At 37.8% G+C, this 21622-nt stretch overlaps 2 protein-coding genes across 3 annotated transcripts in view; one reads left to right on the forward strand and one right to left on the reverse strand.

Moving 5' to 3' along the window:
- Positions 1–8133, reverse strand: part of CWC27 (CWC27 spliceosome associated cyclophilin) — a 121422-nt gene extending 113289 nt beyond the window's left edge. The window contains exons 1-7 of the mRNA XM_063319713.1: positions 7995–8133; positions 6822–6918; positions 5096–5208; positions 3559–3702; positions 2731–2829; positions 2447–2550; positions 881–950 (exon numbers count right to left, since the gene is read on the reverse strand). Of these exons, the coding sequence (XP_063175783.1) occupies positions 881–950; positions 2447–2550; positions 2731–2829; positions 3559–3702; positions 5096–5208; positions 6822–6918; positions 7995–8036 (669 nt within the window). The 5' untranslated portion in view covers positions 8037–8133. The remainder of the gene's footprint in view (positions 1–880; positions 951–2446; positions 2551–2730; positions 2830–3558; positions 3703–5095; positions 5209–6821; positions 6919–7994) is intronic.
- A 29-nt stretch (positions 8134–8162) lies between these two features.
- On the forward strand, positions 8163–19945 carry SREK1IP1 (SREK1 interacting protein 1). 2 transcript variants are annotated; one of them, XM_063319714.1, is made up of 5 exons: positions 8163–8284; positions 11245–11292; positions 13069–13209; positions 15339–15417; positions 16913–19945. In XM_063319714.1, exons 1-5 carry the CDS (start codon positions 8248–8250, stop codon positions 17100–17102), a joined length of 495 nt encoding a protein of 164 aa, XP_063175784.1. In that variant the 5' UTR covers positions 8163–8247; the 3' UTR covers positions 17103–19945. The 2 variants fall into 2 exon arrangements, with proteins under 2 accessions (XP_063175784.1, XP_063175785.1); XM_063319715.1 differs by lacking the exon at positions 8163–8284 and adding an exon at positions 8370–8462.
- The last annotated feature ends 1677 nt before the right edge of the window (positions 19946–21622 follow it).

Raw genomic sequence — 21622 nt, forward strand, 5'->3', positions numbered from 1 at the left:
GACAAACCTCTCCTATCATCCTGACTGCTACTATCTCATTAATATTGTTCATCATTATTCATTGGTTTTTTTTGTATTTTAACTAAATCCTGAGGGCTGAGGACCATTTTTTCACTTACGTGGTACAGTACTCAGCACCATGTAGTCTGATCACTAACTGAAGCAGGCAGATACTTGGACCATACAAATAAGTAAGACAGACTAGGGCTCTAAAGAAATAATTTGGTCAGCAGTAGAATAATTTGGTCTCAGTAGAAATGAGAATGACAACTTGTTGAAGAAATTTTTAAACCAATGTTATTTAAGAGGCAAAGTCAGGTTAGGAAATGCTAGATTAACTACCTATGCAAGCCTAATTCTGTAAATGTGTCCAATTCACAATAGTGCAATATTTAATTATGATAATGCACTATTTTCCCCACAATACTCCACTTAATTTTACACACAGAATGGACATACATAAGAAAATGGAGCTAAGAATGCACTGGCAATGAACAAGTTGATCTATTTCAAATCTCAAGCATTTTACTGTCAAATCAGACTCTTGTAATTAAGGAGGTGAAGAAGAACAAAGTTTCTATCACCTCCATGAATTTTAAACAGTAGACATAGATCTACCCTATGAAGTATGACATTTTATGTTTATGGAAATGTAAAAATATCATGCAGTAACTGAAGGCATCTTCAAAGTTAGAAAAGTTAAAAACCTCTGTTTTTTCAAAAGGTTAAAATAGTAGAAGATAAAAATTGAAGTAATTTCTAGTATTATTGCTCAAAACTCAAATGTAAGAACAAGATGAAGAACTTTAAAGCTTTTACTAACATGCAAAAAAGGTAAAATTAAGTTGAAAAGAAAACAGGGGATGATTTGGTAAGGTACCTGACTAACTCTATTGACTTCCTCCTCCTCTTCTTCAGCTTCTTCCCCAAAGGAGAGCAGGTTAAAATTTCTTTAAGAGAGAAAACACATTCTCTAGTATGACTTGAAATACTGTCTTATTAATATTCTATAAACTTTACACATATTACTTTCATATTGTATGTGATTCTTTTTGTCCTGCTAAACGTACCAATTTCAAACAACTACAACATGTTGTTTTGCAATAAACCATGAATATTTTGAGAAGCGTGTTCTATTCTATTCCTGAGACAAAACAATCAGGATAGCTAAGCATCAGTTAGAACATGGTAAGATGGAATTTAAGAAATTCTGCTTTGACTAAGTTTCACAGAATCTCAAATGCTGACAGCTCTGAAAGCAGAGAAGTTGTACTTTTATTTTTTTTTTCATCTAACAGAGCAACATTGAAGTACCAAACATAAAATTTGCAAGATGTGACAGCTCAGCAAGGCATCAAATGCACACACATTCACAGAATGTAATTAAAAGGAATCATGATCTTTTATATTTTTTTTTCAATAGTAAGTATTTATAATATGCTGGAAATAGTCAGTTGCAATGTGTTGTATTTCTGTCCAACAGAACTGACAGCATACACACACTTTAGATTTCCTATTACTTTTCACGACAGATTTAGGACTACCAAATTTCATTCACAGAAACTGAAATTTCCCATGTCAAATGCCTGACTTTTGCGAAGGTGTTTAGTGGGAGAGATGTGATAACTGATAAAATAAGTTCAAAAACCTCAAACAAATGAGCTGTGCCATAGTTACTAGTACGTATTAACCTCAGTGTCATTTCAGCCCCACGAGCACCATTACGCAACTCCCTCGGATGGGAAAGGTTTAAGCTACCTTGTACCTCTCTTTTACAACAAATTATCAGCACACATGAAACAGTTACAGCTCAGCTGATGCACAGTAACCACTTCAGTCACAGCAACTAAATGTCTATCATCTCTTCGCAAACAGCGAAGACAGGTTTGCTAAGGTTAGAGAACATTCCTCTGTGCATTTTGGTAAAGCCTTGTGTTTCAAAAGCAGAAATAGAAAATTACCAAGTTGCAAATTAAAGGTGAAAGAAAATTAACCACCACTTGCTTAACAAAAAAACCCCAACCAAACAAACCAGCAGCTGAGGGAGCTGGGGTTGTTCAGCCTGGAGAAAAGGAGGCTGAGGGGAGACCTTGTCGCTCTCTACAACTACCTGAAAGGAGGCTGTAGCAAGGTGAGGGTCGGTCTCTTCTCCCAAGTAACAAGCAGTAGGACAAGAGGAAATGGCCTAAAGTTGCGCCAGGGGAGGTTTACGATGGATATTAGGAAAAATTTCCTCACTGAAAGGGCTGTCAAACATTGGAACAGGCTGCCCAGGGAAGTGGCTGAGTCACCATTCCTGGAGGTATTTAAAAGATGGGTAGACATGGTGCTTTGGGAAATGCCTTAGTGGTGGTTTTGTCAGTGTTAGGTTAATGGTTGGACTCGATGATCTTAAACGTCCCTTCCAACCTAAACATTTCTATGATTCTATGTTGCATATATTTACTTTGTGCCTTTTACTTTGGACTTTTTAATTTCTTCTTCTGGTTTGTCCTTCTTCAGCTTTCTATTTGGTCTTGGAACAATGTCATCAAAAGGATTAAACAAAACCTGTTAAAAAAGTAATATTTTAGACACATCTTTAGTAAGCATTTTGTTATAATTAAATTATTCCATATTTTATAAACAATATATAAAGAGACATGCCAAGTTTTCCTACTAGAACAGTTTTCTGAACACCATGAACAAAAGACTTTTAAACCTTCAAATTTCAAACCAGAACATACTCACCTCACTACTTCTTATTTTGTGTGGACTGAGAGGTCTCTCTTCCTTGTCAACTTCTACTTCAGCCAACCGCAGCATGTTATATATTGTATCTCCCGTAACCTGTCAAATTTATAAAAGAGGTTTGAAGTCCTTGCCTATAATTTTTGTTAACTATTCTGCAAAATGCAAGGCTATTATTATGTAAAGAATTTTCAAAATACAAATGACATAGGAAACACTGTAAGCATGTAAGACTTCTAAAAGACAGCAAGTACAATGTCCAAAGGTTTGGGCTTTTTCAAATTTAACTGTTGAAACAGTTTAAAAGTTGAAGGTAGCTAAAACTGCATTTTTGAGACCATATAGCAGGGAAGATGTGAAATTCTTATTGTGAGCTGTGAAAGAGGAAAATAAAGACAATGTGAAGTAAAAAAAATAGTTGTGTTCTTTTCTTTCAAGCAAATTGTGAGAGTGGTAAATTCATCTTATGTTTTTTCTTTCCCTGATTTTTCTTGGGTAACTAGAATTTACAAACGGAATTTTCTAACATATCACTAGTGTTAGATGAACTGATTAATAAGACAGAACCATAATAATATTAGTAAGATTATTCAAAGGAAGCACAACACGAAAATATAATTCAGAAGAATAACAACAGCAAAGTAGATACTTATGGGAACAACCTGTAGAAACATTTCTACCAGGCATGAGAAACAGAAAATGGAGACAGCTTAGAAAGCAGTAAAATAAATTTCAAATGTATGTAGCAGCGAACAACACTAAAATAGCCTTTGAATACAGAGGAGCTTCAGTCAAACTCAAACTGGGACTCTAGTCCATGTGGCAGACCTTTCCAAAGATTGTGTGCTTGTTATTAAGTTCATCTGCACGACCCAACGTAAAGAAAAATTGACTCCCGTTATCATGGGGCCCAGCATTTGCCATAGCAACAAGTCCTCTTCGATTAAATCGCAGTCGTGAGTGGAACTCATCCTGGAAAAGACAGAAGAGAAATGAACGCAGTTTAAGTAAGTAACTATATTTTCCACTTCTTTAGCTATGGGCTATTTACATCAATGCACACACCGAAAACGTGCCGTTAATTTTCTTTTAAATTCAGATGGTAGTAAAACTCTAACGACTCTAAAAAGTCTTTTGAAACTTAGTGCCATAATTGTATTTAAAAGCTTCTGTTTTCATCAGAAAAGATATTTTTTAATCAATGCTTTTTTCTTCTTAGTGCCTACAATAATGCAAACAAATGAACAATCTTCTTTCAGAAGAAACCACAGACACAAAACCAACAAATGACAAAAACTAGAAACTGGTATATCAACAATGGGAAGACACACAATTTAATAAAAACTCTAAGTTCTGTCTTGGTAACTTTATCTTTTTTTAGTCATTGCCAACGAATCAATTGTTATTCATTACTTTTGTTGGATTGATGCATTTCTAAAAGTAATTGCACTTCATACATTTCTTGTAAAACTAGCATTCTTGTTAATCACTGTATTTAGGGGAAAAAATCCTACTTCATGTAAAATAACTGGAAGCTCAAAAACAGTATAGCATTGCAAAAATCCACACGAAGAACATGTTCTGGACCATAAGAAAGGACTACTTTCAGAGCAAAGTGAAAGCTATGAGCAAAATAACAATACCATGACAGTATCACAATTCCAAACACTGCAATATTGAGATATCACAAATTTTAAGCAGCAATGCTACTACAATATTGGTCATGTTTGTTTTGTTCTCTGCTCAGGTACCAACCCCTTCCACAAACTTCGCTTTCCTGTTGTAGGTACGAATCTACTCTAGCAGTAGGGAGTTGGAAGGCCCAGAGCCAGGCTATGCAGCTTCAGTCACGAGTTAAGGTGCCTGCCCCATCTGAAATAAAACAATCGGGCAGAACAGAACAGAGCTGCTGTGCGTGTGTAGCTTCACTCAGGATCTGAGCCTCCTGGTTAAGAGATGAGCCCTGCTGGTATCAACAATACCATTGAACACATATACAACATTGAGACCTTTGCTAAATGAATTAGAATATGCATAAACAATGTACATTTCTGCATCTGAGTTTGCCACATATCAACACCAACTCTTCATTCATCCCCCTCACTATTTTTCCTTCTGAAGTTCATACTAGTATACATTATACATGCTAGTATACATTTATCATAGTATCTGGACAGCTAGATTAAGAACTGTCAATTCAAAAAGGCAACTCAAAAATACTGAAGCAACATGTGAAAGCAATTACTACACATGTATAATGTTGCATTTCTAATGTAAGATTTGTTTTCTCACAATCTAACGCAGTAGGAAGAACAACTGGTAGAGAATAACCAAAAATTAATGCATAAGAGATACAGATACATACTTTGAAAGGAGCTCCATAGATTGAATCTCCACCTGATCCAGTACCAGTGGGATCACCTCCCTGCACTATAAAGCCAGGCACTACTCTGTGAAATATTGTGTTGTTGTAATACTCTAAAAAAAGAAAAATAAAAGAAAAATATGATAATAAATACATACAAGTGGTCTAAAAAAATCAAACTTTCATATAAATTATACAGAAATGTCCAGAGACTGAAGTTCCAGAAAGCAAGCACTATAACTGGATTCTGATATTCCGACTGGCTTTCCTCCTCTTCCACTGTCTTGCTCAGTGTGACTATATCTCAGCTACAAAGTATTGCTGATGACATTTATGAAAAAAAAAAAAAAAAAAAAAAAAGGTGGCATATGCTTCTGTTGCAAAAGACACTGCAAATCACTGACAAGATGATATTGATGAATTATTTTCTTTTCAGCTTTCAAGTTTGGAATGATACTACCAATGTACATCAACTTAAAAGGAATGCTAAAACTACTATGCCTTGTCCCAGTCAACATCTCACATACATCTTTAGCCATATCCATACACCAAATGATTAGCATTTTCAATCACCAGCATGGAACACAAGTGTCACCACTTTCACCACCTACACTGTACACAAACTGATCATTTTCAGGGAACGAAATATTCTGCTTCCCAAGTTATCCTCTTTTATCTATCTATCAGATAACGGTGAGGAGATTGTAAGAAAACAAAAGGAATGAAAACTGAACTTTACTTGACATATATCTCTGGTTGATTTTTTTTTTTTTTAAAGAAATAAAAATAAGTCTGCTGAATGCTGCAAGACAAAGCAGGATCTGCAAATGTTACAGCATAGACAGCTGTATTCATGGATGGTTATATACTAGGATACTCACAACAGAAATACCAAAATTTATTATACAAAGCATAGGATCCTACACAGCAGTCAGACAAATTCAGAAAGGAAATAAAGCACAGCTCTTTAACACTAAAGATAATTGAACTCTTATGACTTACCAAGTGCTAAGAAATTGATTTACCATTGCAAAAAATCTCCACATTATGCATAAGAACACAGAACAGGCTGGATCCGTGCTGGAGGCACAAATCCTAGACTGGTGTTTTTCCTTAACAGAGGACAGCTAAAAGAACTCTGAAGTACTCTATAAATGCATAAATGGGATAATAGCAGCAGCTAGAAAACAGATAAAGGCACCAGGTCCTTCACAAATTCTTGTTACTGTTTTCCCAATAGGAAGCTTCTCATTCTGGTACCCATTACTTCAGCGAAGAGCATTACAGAGCTTCCACCAACAAAAAGCTACAGCAAATGAAACATTAGAGGCTCTCATGAGAAAAATGAAAAGGTAGTAAAGATGATGAAATCACAATTTTGGAGGATGGAGGATCATTGCCATTTCATACATACATTAAAGTAGTTGTTATAATTTGTAGAGACTTGCTGAAAATAAGCCTTCCCAAACCTCTGACATACAACTTTTCAGTAATACTATGTCATCTGCTCCATTTGAGAAAACCATCTAAAGTTTTTATTTTTTTTCACGGAGTTCCTTAATAACTTTGAAAAACATTGTCTGACTGTTAGTTAATATTTTTTAAATACAAATAAATTAATTAGCTATTAAAATTAAAATATAATTATGACCTCTATTTTACAAAAGAAGGCAAAAAAATTGCATATGAAATAATTTCAACAACTCCTATCCCATTCAGTCATTACCTTCCATACAAAGCTGGATGAAATTTCGACATGCTTTTGGTGCTTCTTTTGACCATAATTCTATATCTATATCTCCTGCTGTTGTTCTAAGCAAAACCTATAAAAACCACAGATAAATACACCATTAGTTTTATTGTAAATTAGTCACCAATCAAAGAATATCATTGCTAAGCTAAAAAAATACTTCTGCATTCATTATATTAGTAACAATAGTAGACATTCAAATGTGCCATGTAGCTACTATTAGGTATAGATAGCATTGTCAGAACTTAAGATACAGTTCTGACTCAACATGTACAATAAAGCTTCAAGGCCAGTGACTTGGTACCTGGCACAACAGAAACTTAGATACCCTTTAACACTTCCATAATGGAAACAGCATGTAAAAAAAAAAAAAAAAAAAAGCCGTAAGCCGTATACCTCCAAAGACATACAGAATTACAGAACAGTTTAAGTTGAAAGCAACCGTAAAGATCATCTAGTTCCAACCCCCTGCCCTGGGCAGGGACACCTCCCACTGGACCCGGCTGCTCAAAGCCCCATCCAGCCTGGCCTTGAACGCTTCCAGGGATGGGGCATCCACAACTTCCCTGGGCAACCTGTTCCCGTGTCTCACCACCCTCATAGCGAAAAATTTCTTACTGATATCTAATCTAAATCTACCCTCTTCCAGTTTGAAGCCACTACCCCTCGTCCCATCACTACATGCTCCTAAAACCTCTCTTGCGAGTAATAGCATTAAATTCAGTAAGAGATCATAAAAAAGTTCAGAACCTACAGACATCGTCAAGAACAGAAAAAAATTAAATGCTTTACGCCGTGCTTTGACTCGCGTAATATCTGTACGGGCTATATCACCTCCAAGTAACTTTAACCAAACCAGCACCACAACACGCAAGTCGCCACCACACGCAGACAGCGCACACCCTCCTCACCTGTGTGTCCCCCACCCCCTACAACACCCCCCACACGCCTGCAGAGCCCCCTCGGAGCACAGGGCTTCCTCACCCGCACCCCCCGAGGAGCCCACACCCCCCCAGCAGCAGCAGCTCCCCGTCATGGGCACCCCCTCACCGACGCTGCAGTACAGCTCGCATCCACCCCACGGGCCGGCCGGGCCTGGCCTGGCCTGTCCGGCCCCTGGCCCACCGCAGCCCCTGCCCCCGACCTCACCTTGCCGTTGGTGGGGGGCTCCTGGATGTAGATGTTGCTCATGGTGGGGAAAGGAGGGTCCCGGTAGGTCCCAGACCACCCAGGTTCAACACGCGGCTACGCTTCGCCTCTAACGCTTCCTACCAACGGTGAACCTCCCGCCATCTTGGGCGCCTCTATTCAGCCCAGGGAGGCGGGGAGGAGGTTGACCAAGGCAGGAGGAAGGACGAAGGGATGGGTCCCCGGTCGGACTCTCCGCAGGAGTCACTGAGGAATGAATTTGTTTCGGAAAGACTCGGAAGCTTCTCCAGGTACCTGCAATCCCTCCTCGTGTCTTCCGCCCCGTGCCGAGGTCCCCCGCCCCCCCTGCGAGTGGCACTGTCCGAGAGTGCGCCGGGCAAAGCCTTCCGGCGGGGAGAGGCGCCGCTGCGGGGCCGGGCCGGGTCGGGCCGGCGAGGAGGGCGGCGGGAGGCGCCATGGCTCTGCCGGGTGAGGCGCCGCCGCCGCCAGCGGGGAGAAAAGGGGGCAATGGCCGGCTGTCCACAGGGACGGCGGGTGGGGAAGGGGAAACAAGCGGCGGGCTGGTGGAAAATTATGCTGGGAGCGGGGAGCGCGGGTCGCAGCGTGATGCGGGAAGGGCGACGGCACGGCGCGTCTCTCCAGGGCCGCGGGGGTCCCGCGTTGCTGGGGTCTGCACGGCCGGTTTGCTATAAACCAGCTGTCGTTGGGGCAGCGGCAGGGAGGGAGATGGCCGGGGCAGGGAGGGGGATCAGGGTAGCCGTCGGTGACCGCGGCCATGCCGTCGCCTCCTTCTAGGCCTGCGGGGCCTCTCCCCGGCGTGTTGGACGAGTGATGACCGTGTGCTACGCTCCTGTTGCCTGTTAGCGCGGTCCACCTTCTTTAAAGTTAGATCCGGCGAATGGTTGTTATCAGACTTGGCTTTCCTCCTCGTCTTTTGTTCTGGGTTAACGTTTGTGTGCGCCCCACTCGATTATTGTTCACATAGACGCGTTGTCGAGGATGGTGAGACAGGACGGGCGCAAACACTTGTGTTGTTTTCAAGGTATTTAGATCTGTGTCAGCCAAACATAGAGCCGTTGCTTCATAATTTTTTCTTGATCCTGAGATGTGAGGAGTGTTTGGGAACAGCTGAAGAAGTCTGAGCTTTGGTAAGCTGCTTCTCTTAAGAGAAAAGAAGACCTTAATAAGCTTGTTCCCATTCTAGAAGGGGTTCTTGAGGAAGACGGATCGTGTTTGCGTTCAAAGGTTTCCAAAGCTTTTTTTGCAACCTTGTGCTCCACCGAATGAATGAGGTCGTTGGTGGTGGTTGCTGCTGTGTTCGTTGTTAATTTTGTTGAGGGTTAACGCCTGGGAAGAAGGGAATGAGAAAAGGAAGCTTCTAGTAGTTACTTTGGTTTTAACCATCTAAAATGTCACCTAATCTAAAACCCTGCTTCTAACATTTAAAACTAAGAATAATAATAAAATTTCAGTCTTGGGAATTTGGTGGGAGTATTTGGTGACAATATTCTTGTCATCTGCTGAGTGTTTCTATTGGAAATCTTCACAAATGGCACCTGCACAATGCTATGGGAGATTTTGTACTGACCTCCCTTGCACGCAATACCAAATCTCTCTTTACGTACAGGTCAGTTACGCAGCAGGGATGAAGTTTACTGAGTATTTCAGAAAGCTGAGGCAAAGTAGTAGCTCAGGTGATCTTGCTTTCTAGTCCCAAGGTGTAGGGGACAAACAGATGCTGTTTTGAGTATTTCTTGGACATGATATTGCAAGATACAAGTATAGTTTTGTTCTTTGCTTCTTGACACTTTCTTTCATGTTCTCTACCTCCTACGTACCTCTCGTGGATTTCCCTCAGAAGATAGTCATAAAACAGGCATGTAAGTGCTGCTGAGTTTGTAGACCTTGAAGGGCATATGCAATAGTAAGGTTTTGGGATCCACAGAAAACCATGTGTCATAATGGAATGTACGTATCTGTATTGCTTAGCTTTCCAGTATTCTTCAGGGCATAGACCAGTGAGTTGTACAAGTTTCCAAGTTAGTTTTTCAGCTTGGGGTTTGAAGGTTTTTCTGTTGAGTAGAATTTTCTAAAGACAGTGCTTGTCTCAGTAAATCAGTTTAAATTCATGGAGCAAATGTACTCACTTTCTGTTTCTGTGGAGCAAATGTACTAACTTCCTGGTTCTGTAATTTCTGTCATGGTTTTCTTGTTATGTTTGCTTATTTATTTATTTAAATAAATGACCTAGTTTGTCAGAAAACTATATATAACTGTTTATAAGTCACTGCTTTTTTCATACTGTATTCAGTTGGAAGATAGAAGGGCACTCTGATTTTGGAAATTCAGTTGTGACTTTCATTATGAATAGGCTCAGATGATTAAAAACAAGACTGATCTATTTTTGCGGGGTGGGTCTCTGGGGTTTCTCTTTTTCTGAGTCATATCCTACTATGTCTGTTTAACTTAACTGTGCACTCAGATGGGAAAATCACACACTTGCTATACCTAAAATTTTCACTATTCTGGTCCTCCTTCCTGCATAGCATCTACAGACTTTTCTGTTACTCTGCACTTTATTCCCCATCTGCTTTCTTGTACACATTAATTCTTTGTATTTGGTGCTTTGTTGCCTAGAGTCAGAATCATTTAACAACTTATTTAGCATTGGTTGTTTTGGTGTCTTCTATCTGTCTTTTGTCCCTTTTCAGGAGTGATTGTTTATCTCTCTTCTTTTTTCTTTTTTAATTACCTTTTAAAGACAGTTCTTGTAATTAAAATATAAATTATTTCAGAGTTTTCATTGAATGTCTGTCAACATCTATGCACTGCTAGAATTTGTAAGTACACTTGTAGTGCGCAGTTATGGATCACTGGAATGTCAGATAGCTGTTACTCTGTTCATACTGTAACTAAACAAATGCATAAGCTGTCAGAGAAGTGGAATAATTATTAAAATTATAATGGTAAGGTCATAATCAAATGAGAATTTGGCAATAAGTTATGTGAAACTAAATGATCTGTAGCGGTTTATAGTAGCCAAATTTGTTCTGATAGATTACTTCACAGAAAAGTGATCTTAGAAATGCACTGTTTTGCTTTTCTTTAAGTTTTTTTAAGAGATCTTAATGTACTTAATACTCTCAGGAGTGATCACTCCTGTCTGTGTATTGAAATTATCAAGCCAGATTTAAAAGAAACTTGAGAATTCTGTTTAGCAACACCTAATTGATGAAATTTTCTCTTTCAGGTGGAAATAAAGATAACATCAGAGCAGGATGCAAGAAGTGTGGATACCGTGAGTCTGTAATAAGAAATATGAAATTACAGTGTTTTTTCTTCAATTTGTGATGTTGGAATTGCCTTTTTTGCGGGGGGGGGGGGGGGGGGGGGGGCGGGGGGCAGGGCTGGTGGAAATGTTCTCCCGTGTTGCTTATACATTTGTTTAAATTACTGTAATTTTCTGTCTTTATTTATTTCCTATTTATTCTGTGGCTCCTCATACCTATTGCTGCTTTTGAAAACCCTTGAGTTTCTCAGAGAAAAAAAAAGTATGCTATTGTGTTTGTATATGTTACATTTGGATTACTATTACTTGAGAAACTTTGAATTGAAAGTATGGTCTTTGATATTGTTCTGGGTTGAGCGATACAGGACTAACTTCTCTTCTAATGCTTGGGAAAACTGCACTTTTAGAAGACTCTAGTGTCTGAATTCATGGAAATATCAGCTAGGCTGGGATCCTCAGTGTTTTCAAGCCTTGCCAGGTGCAGGGACGAGGACGAGCGAGGCCTGGGCACTTGACCCAGGCTGGCCAACAGGATTATTTCATAGAATGAACGTCACATTCAATATAAATTAGAAAGTTTTGCTGTGTAGTTTCTCTCTCCCTTGATGGTGGTGGTCCAGAGAGCTCCTTGCCCTGGTGCCAGACCCCTGAGCCCTTCCCTTCCTCCCAAAGCCATGGCGCTCACATTGTCCAACATTTGCTGTCCACTGCATGGCTTCCTGCTGATAGAATTGGCTGAGTATAATCCTGGTACATCTTATATTAGTATTGGGATCGATACTGGTTCTTTAGTAATATTGTTAATTATTTAGTCTTATACTATTCAATCTATTTATATTTCAACCCTTGTATTTCTTGTTTTCCCTGGTTCCCCTTTCTGGGTGGGGGAGGGGTCATCGGGTGATAGAATGATTGTCTAAACAACAATAAATTGTTATGGGTTTCTCAACTCATAACAAATATCTACTGAGATTAGCATTTGTGCTTCTGAGTCTCACTGCAAACTTGGGCAGGCATTTCAGCTGGAGTTAAGTCCAATCTGTTTTAAAAGAAAAAAGAATTTTACATCTGTATGATCTTCTATGCTAAGAAAACAGACTTCTTTGGGCATTCTGCATTTCAAGAAACAGTTGATTTTGTTACTTACAAGTTCTGTAGTTAGCATTTAGCTTATGCTTTGCATTATGCTCTGATCATGTAAGCATGTCTGTGGCTACTTTCCTGATGAATGCAGACAGGTCTTAGATTTTAATTTGTTAATAACTAACTCTTATTTTTATAATGATGGAGGGGTGGATGCTGGTTTTGCAGTGAATTGTGTTGAACTTTTAACAGAGTGACTTAATGTAATTTTTTTTATGAGCGTTATGTGGTGTGAGGAGAGAGGAAAGTATGCTTCGTTTTTTCACTGTAGGCTTTGTCTTCAGCAAATGTCATCAATGAATTGCTCTGTGTATCTGTTCTTCTAAAGGAACACGGATATCAATATAGATTTAGTGCTTCATTTCTACATGCAGTAAGTGTCAGAAACTTTCTAGAAGAGGAGGAAACTTGTAGTCAAATCACACAACTTGTATTTATGTTCCTAAAAGCTTTGTCTTCAAGATGTAGGTGTTTTGATATGAAGAAGATGAGTTTATTTCAATTGCTACTTGTATTCCTGTGTCTATAGCCTAGCCTTTTTTTCCTTCTCAAAACTGATTAATACTAAAATGGATGTTCTTTAGTATCTGATATTTTTTTGGTGAATTGTAATTTTTCTTTCTGAATATTTGTTTTGTTCAGCTGGTCATCTGACATTCGAATGTCGAAACTTCCTCCGAGTAGATCCTCAAAGAGATATTGTTTTAGATGTTAGCAGCACTAGCAGTGAAGACAGCGAGGAAGAAGAACTACAGAGATTGCAAGCCATGCGTGAAAAAAAAAGTAAGGTGTTTTGCTTTTTTTTTTTTCTTAAAGAGTAAATTGGATAATGATCTTCTGAAGTACTGGAACTCTCATTTTTATCCTTTTCGATAACTACTATTATTTAAAGCCTGTGCTTTAAAAGCAGGTCTTTTACTTCATGTGTTCAGACTTCAGAGATCTGCTACATCTTTTTTTTTTTTTTTTTTTGAAATTATTATTAAGTCCTGTCATAGGAAATGAACAATGTACCCATTTGGAACATCTCAAAAAGGACTTCTATGTAAAAAAGATTGTAAGACTGTTACTAAGAAACTGCTTAGGAGAAAATGACATGGATGTTTTGAGTTAATCTTTTGATTATGGCATGTAGTTTAAACATCTTAAAGTTGATAGTAACTCTTAAAACTATTGACAAATGTAACAGCTGAATTCCTCTCCAGTTTCTAAGTAGTGTTTTGACTGAAACAGCTAGTGAATTGAATTTAAATGTTCATATTTGGAGAAGTACTGTTCTCTGTTTGGAAGGTCTGAGCATCAACTGTCAGAAAGAGAATAGATGGATTATTTGGCAGAAACTTGAGTTCATTTGAATTTGGACTCCAAAGAGACTGCTTCCCTATGTCAGAAGGGGAGGTTGTTCCACCATAGCACGTCTTAAATGGATGAATGTTCTTCACCTGTGCCCCTTGAAACATCATGTTTTGTTCTGTTGCTCTCACATTACAAACTCAACATTCAGTTCCTACTGAAGATGCTATTTAGGAAGGAGAAGGGAGAGATAGAACCCTGTAATTTGCTGGAACACTTCAAAAGAAATGGGTAGTCTGCTTGTCAGCAGGGCTAAATTGGTACTGCAACAGTCCTTTCTTGGAACAAGTCTCTTTTGAAAAACTTGTTCCCATTTGTTATGTACTTTTGCATGCAAGGGCATTTTTTTTGGCCCTAAACTAATTGAAGATACATGTCTGCAGGAAAAGCAGCTGTTTATTTGATCTTGTGATATCCCCGTTTATTATATGTTCCTTCTCAAACTGTGGCTGCTGTGTGTACCGCAAGGAGATATGTATCTCTAACTGTAAATAATCTAGGAAGGATTTTGCCGTTTTCAAGTGGCCTCATCATCTCAAGCTTTTTGCACTGTTTGCGCTTAGATTTTTGCACCATTTTCTTAAATATATACTGAGTGCTTGATCACGCATTCTTGTTCATGGTTTTTAATTGCTCCAAAAGTATTTTGCTTTTTGTAACATACTGAATTCTTTCAAATTTCGCTCCAGAACATACAGACCAGTAGTTTCCATTTGTGTTAGCAAATGAATAACTGCACTAGCATGCAGACTGTATGGAAGGTTATTTGTATGATAGACAAAAGATGAAATGCTCAAAATTAGCTATGTGTTCTACGGATGAATTGTAAAGCCAGCATTTTCCTGTTAACTGATGTAGTACTGTATGTTTATGTAGTGGATTTGCACTTGGGAGAATTCAAAAATACTTTTGAACTACTATAGAAAAGCCTAAGGTGAGAAATTTCATCAGTGTTATAAAAATACTGCTTGTAAGTGAAAGGTGAAGATACTATACAATACTACACAGAACTATACAGTGTTAGGACCAGAAACAAACGTGACCAGATGAGGGGTGACTCTTCTGCCAATTTTCGTAGACAGTATATTGACAGTTAACTCAAGCTTTTCTCAGTTATGGCATAGCTATTTGTGAAGTATGAAATGAATATATGTGACAGTAATTCAGGTAAGCCTACGGGTATATTTTTTTTTTGTATGTTCTAGTTAAATGACCTGTTTTCAGACTTGAGCAAGTCTTTTAAAATATGGAAGAACTGATATGAAATCTAAAGCTGATGTAAAAATATAGGAAAAGTCACAACTTTTTGCTACATTTTACAGGACTTCCTTTGTTGTTAGTGCTTAGATCAAAGTCATTAGAATGTAAATTGTATAAAAAGTTCTGCTAGTCTGCAAAATATTTCTGAAATTATTATACTAGTCCAGAACTTGGAGAAAGGAAAGGAAAAACTTTTAACAAGAATTTTGTAGTAACTTTACATTGCAGTCAAAGCCACTCTTTTAATGCTGATCTTAATTCAGACAAGTGTTTTGTAAACTGTAACTTTTTATCCATAGATTTAAATGAGGAGGAAGAAAAAAAGAAACAAAAAAGAAAAAACAAAGAAAAACCAAAATTAAAGAGACCAAGGAAAAGGTAACTCTCTCACACACCTATTTTAATTTCAAAACAACTTTAGAAATATTTCTGATGTTTGGGTTGTTTCTCGGAAAACAATGCTGCTTTTGATGCAACTTTATTTGCAAGTACATCTTTGGTTTGAAAAGCTTCTTGTTGTCCAGTAAGAACTTGTTTGTTCTCTGAATAATGGTATAGCCACTGTGGAGTGGCTCTGCTGTGGACTTAGGACCATGAAAGTCTAGAAAGCTGTAACAAGCTGGGGTTCTGCAGGTCTGAGAAAGCAATGCTCCTTCTGACTATCCAACACTAGGCAAGATGTGGTGGGAGACGAACAAGGAGTCAGGAGGGTTATGGGATTGGTTCCCATCTTAGCTCGTATGGAGAAGCCTCCTGGCAGTTCAGAGACCCTAAGATGCCCTGCATGCACGCGTGTATGTGTGTAGACACGCACATACACGCACACTCTGAGTAACATGTAACTATCAAGGGGGAAACTAGTTTTACTTAGCATGTGTTGAGTTTTAGCATTCCTGCTATTGTAGAAGCCTAAAAAATGTGTTACTCCAGTCTCAAATATCATAATATTCAAATGCATTGTGAATCTGAGTATTGGTTTTTTTTATTAAGATGAGACTGTAGTCATTAGGGCTGTTGATGAGACAATATGCCAGGAACTGCACTGAGAGCTAGGGAACGTGTAATGTATTTGGAGACCACAATAAGATGGTTTTCAGAAATAAATAAACAGGATTTAACAGTGGTTGTATTGGCGTTTTTCCCCTTCCTTATTTACATAGTGTAGCTATAGCTTACCCTTAGTAAGATACACTTAGTTAAGATAGTAAAAAAGAGTCAGTCTGCTGGCTGTAGTCTTTACATGCAAGTAATTAATAGTTAATCATGTAAACAGTAGGACAAATCTACCCTCTTGAGTATAATAATCATGCCTTTTCTTTTATTATCATCTTAATTCTTGTATGTCTGTAATCACTCATCACTGCTGGTGAGAGACCAGTATAATGAGCTGGAAGGGCATCCAAATTTGTCATACCCGTTTCTTTTATTTTTTTGTGTGAGAGAAAGACATTAGATTTGTCTGAAGGCATTACTGGCGCATTGTTACTGATCATGTGATATTTTAAAAGCTGGAAGCTCTATCTTACTGTCATACTTTCAGTTTTCTGTCAGTCTGTACTCTTAGTCGTTTCCTTATTGAAGGTTGAAAAACACACAACTTGCCTATTCCATTGTTAATTAATCTGTACCATAGACATACTGCATTTTTTGTCACAATAGTCTAATTTTTCTAATTAGAAAAGTTGTGGTTCAGTTGAACATGCAGACTGAGATATCGTAAGCTTTCCAGTGGATGCTACTGTACAAATTCTACACCAAATTTGATTTGTGACATTATATAAATACTGAAATTAAAAACCCCACATTATTCTTGTGGCATTTTCCTTCTTTAATTGCATATCAGTATGTATCTATATTTTTTTGTTTTTACTAGATCTTCCTCATCAAGTGCAGCTGAAGAGGACGGGCAAAAGTCAAAAAAACAAAAATCACACAAAAAAGAAAGGGAAAAGGAAAAAAAGAATAAATCTAAGAAAGGAAAACATCGTAAAAAGGAAAAGAAGAAGAGACGAAAGGAAAAAAGTTCATCTTCTGATAGTTCAGACAGTTCTAGTAGTGACTGAGATGCTGGCTATTTTTGTGTTCATTTCTGCAGAGAATATGATTTTCCTTTCAAATCAAATTTATTTATGCTTTGCAATGCTGTTGTTTTAAAATGATATATATATATTTTTAAGAAATCTGTTTGCAAATATCAGTGCTTCAAATAATTAAATGAACCATTTGGGAAAAGAATCTGCTCCTCTATTTCAAGTTTATTAGTACTGAACCATGCAAGTTTAACTAGTTCTTCACTCTTATTCTTAGTTCAGTTGCGATTAGCTGTATTTGGAATCATTCACACTAGGATATGGTAAGCTTCAGTTTGCTAGTCATTGTGTAGAAAGATTTGGACTTAAATATGCTTAATGTCAGAGTGGTTAAATCAAATTTGGAAATTAAAGTAAGATTTTCTATTATGTTATTCTCTAAATAAATGTATGTTTTGCATAACATTTTCTACTTATATACGTTAACCAGTAAGTGCAAATACGAAGTAGAGTGTGGGTCCGGAGAAGGGAAAGAATGAGCAATGAGAAGCTAAAACAGATTGTTTGTTCAAAATTATCTTCTAAAATTGATCTAGTCATAGACTGTGAAACACAATTACTTATTCTTCTGTAAGGATCACTGTGAGCAAGCTGGAAACAAACAAAAGCTATTAATTTTTCAAAGTCCTTTCTGCCTAGGTTTTGTTCTTTTACAATTGCGACTATTTCATCTTTGAGATAGTTGTAAAGTGCCACTTCCTTACACTAGATGACTATCCAGCAAGATTGTTTACAAAGTTCTAAGAACTGTGTTAATACGATAATATGGTGATTAATGCTTACATGAACGAAAACAGGAAATTCAAAGACTGACAAGTGACAAGAATTGTGAAGCCTCTGTTCATTATAATAGAACTCCCATTGAAAAGTTACAAAGCAAACAAACAAGCCAACCTCTTGTGGAAAGTAAGCAATCTGTCATGTTAAAGTTGGTAGCAAAATTTACCATTTGCTATTGGGAGCAATGTTAAGTATGTCAAAATTTTATAACTGAATTCAGGAGTATCCAATTCATATTATGTTCTGTGGTAAGGTACAGGTTCAAGATAGGCTGATACTTTTGAGTTGAGCAGATTTTAGGGATATAATCTTGCCCCAGAAATGCCTAAACCTCAAAGTGCTTATGTTTACAGCTTCTTGAAAATGCTCCTCTTGCCTGTGGTTTCAAGTTTTTTTTGCTTAGACACAGAACTGCTTACACCTCAGCAGCTTGGCACACAGCTGCAGTGTAAGTCTCATAGGAGTCAAAGTATGAGGAAGAGCAACAACTAAGCTTTCTTAAGAATAGTATCTGTTGCCTATGTTTTCTACAGTGGGTAAGAGCATTGGGTCGGTACAAAACGTTTTATGGTATTTTAATGACTACCGTATTTGCCCTGAAAGTGAGATGTCTAGATCTAACTCTGTCTTTCAGACCTTTATGTCTCAGACCCATACCCTTATCATTAGGCAACTCATGCTGTCAGTGCTGTGCTACAGAACATTAAAGATCAAAATACTCATGAAAACCACAGAGCAAAAAGAAATAATCTGTAACCTTCTATGTAGGTCTCTCAATAGAGGATGGCAAGAGTCCTTGCATCTGCTCTTTTTCTCACTGGCGTTGGTCCAATCTAATTTTTCATGTCTTATATCATGATTTCTGGGATGGGCTTGGATAATAGAACTGAAGAGAGACTGGACTCTTCAATTAGCTGATACCTGTGCATAGTATAAGGAACTTTTATTTTGTAAGTATTAATTTAACAAATTCTGGCACCCTGTTCACTCTAGTCTCCTTAGTGTTGCTGTGGCTGTTAAGAGCTTATTTTTGACTGGGTTAATTCTCTAAGACAGTTATTCTGTAGAGTGCAACAGGGGACTTGTGGGCTACTAAGCCAGTACTGTTGCCAAAGGAAATACTTAATCAAGCCACAGCTTAAGACACAGCTCATTGTGATTTATTTTTTTTTCCCCTAAAATGTTCCTTACTTAATGAGGTTGGGTTATTTGAGTTAGGGGAATTCAGAACTTGCATGTAATTCTCCCATGATCTTCCCATGATCTCCCAGTGATCCCATGATGCCAATTCTGAGGAATGGGAGTTTGTACTTTATTTGTTTCTCGATCTTTGAAAGCTTCATCTGAAGACAGGAAGGGAAATTTTACTGAGCTTTCTATACCAGAGTGGCTGAAGAGTTTATTAAACAACCCTTATTTGAGTTAATATATCTCTATGCATAAGTATAATTTAGACATCAAATTACATTTAAGGACAAATTAGGGAATGGATAGAGGCATAAAATTCAGAAAAGCAGCTGGTAGCTATTTTAGTGCTCCTTATGCTTTTGTGTAGTTTAAAATAGCCATTTTAGATTCTAGTTCTAATTGTTGAAATCAAAAGATCACCTATCTAAATGATAGTGCAATTACTTACCATGTAGCATTACAGCAGCTATTTATGGTAGTTACAGTGGTTACAAGAGTAAGGCATGAATTTCGGTGTTCGTGTCTTGGCACTTGTTACTGGCGTACATAGATTTTCATATTGGAAAAAGGCTTTTCTAATTTGAACAATTTAAATATTGCTATTCTCTCAATTCAGGTATTTATGTAACAGAGAGAATATAATGTGTCGGGTTATTTTTCAGGCCATATTCCCATTTTATTTACAAAGATGTATGTTAATGTCAATAGATTTTTTCTGCAGAAGTGCTCAGGATTTCAGGTACGTTAACTGATACATTGAGGAGATGCTGCAATGAACAGTTCTCTGCCAAGTTAATATTTGCTAATCTTTTAAAGTGATATAAAAATAAATATCATTGGTTTTCTTATATGATTTAGACATAATGTTAGTGATTCTTTTGTGTTGTAACAAATGTTATTGTCTCAGCTTGAACCAAAATGCCTACTCTGCTTCCAGAAAAAGAAGTAACATTCAGCAAGTTTAAGTATCAGAACAAGACTTCTAATATTAGAACTCAGCTATTCCTTCACTTCTATCAGTTGTTATTAGCTTTCATGAACCACACTTTCAAGGGCAATGCCTGACATAAATGCTGTGGTTGTACAGGGCTAAGATATTGATTGTGTGCCGGCTACTCAACAAGCACCAAAGATCTTACAGTATAAAGGTGATGCCAGTACAAACAAGGACTGTCATTCCCTGTCAATTTACCTCAGTTACAGAATGAAATGCCTATTTTCATAAAGAAAGACAAATATTTTTGTCTTGCATGTGAGTGATATATGGGGTGGGATGAAGAAAAGAAATGAAGGCAAGGGCATGCCAAATGGATAGAATAATGAAAAGTCAACAACCTCCATACGCCTTACAATTAGCTCTGAAATGCAAATCAACCTCTATCTAGGCACCAGGAAACAAAGTAGGTACCTCGTGTTGCCTTCAGTCTGCTTTCCCAGATAGTGGAAGAACATGCACGTCTGCAGTCTACCTACTAGCTGGGGAACAGACTGTGCTGTAAAGTGCACCAACAGCTGGCGTCACTGAATCAAAGCTGAATTAAGCTATTGTTTTAGAAATAGCTAAAGAAAATACACATTCACAGCACAAAAATCAGAGTGTCACCATTCTCAGCAGCATGTGAGACACCATGGAAAACTCTTAGTCTCTTCCATGATGCATATATACTTTTTTTATGTACCTAGAGTAATGGAAAGTTGTATTTCAGCACTATCATAGAATCATAGAATCCGTTGGGTTGGAAGGGACCTGTAAAGGTCATCTAGTCCAACCCCCCTGCAGGAAGCAGGGACATCTTCAACTAGATCAGGTTGCACAGAGCCTCATCAAGCCTGGCCTTGAATGTCTCCAAGGATGGGGCCTCCACCACCTCTCTGTGCAACCTGTATAACATGTTTTAGCTTCATTTGAATACATATTGGATTGGCAGGGGGGGTGAACAACAATGCAATAATCTTTCTCTCTTTAGACTTTTTCTGAAGTACGCTTCCATGCTGATTAGTTTTCATGATCACAGGCTTTTTATCAATATGAACATACTTGCTGTCTTCATGATCTGTTAAAACTCTGCAGTATTTTAGTTGCTCCTAGCATCAGTTTGCAGCGCAAGAAAAGTGACATGTACATCACTGATAGTTTAACAATTTAATAATTAGTTTTCTGTTTTACCATTATGTGTTTCTTTGCCATCAAAATTTGTATTACACCATCACTTGCTAAGCTTGCATTTTTTAAATTATGGCATTTGGTAGTGTCAGCTTGTGTTGTTTCCAGGAGTTTTTATTGAGTATTTCCTGCAGGTGAGTCAGATACTTATTTTGTTGTATTCTGAGCTACCTTCAATGGTCTATGTTGGTTCTGTGCAGTCTGCAAGGGAATCTAAGTGAGGACAAACAAAAGTGTTACCCATAGGCATCCAAAAGATGGGACTAAAACTAAAAGAAAAATAAATTCTGAGTAACACAGTATTATTACACAGCTCTACAACTGTTTTCTTTTTTATTTCAGCAATAAATCGTGTTGAAGA

The sequence above is a fragment of the Chroicocephalus ridibundus genome, chromosome Z (genome assembly GCF_963924245.1).
Source record: "Chroicocephalus ridibundus chromosome Z, bChrRid1.1, whole genome shotgun sequence".
Classification (NCBI taxonomy): domain Eukaryota; kingdom Metazoa; phylum Chordata; class Aves; order Charadriiformes; family Laridae; genus Chroicocephalus; species Chroicocephalus ridibundus.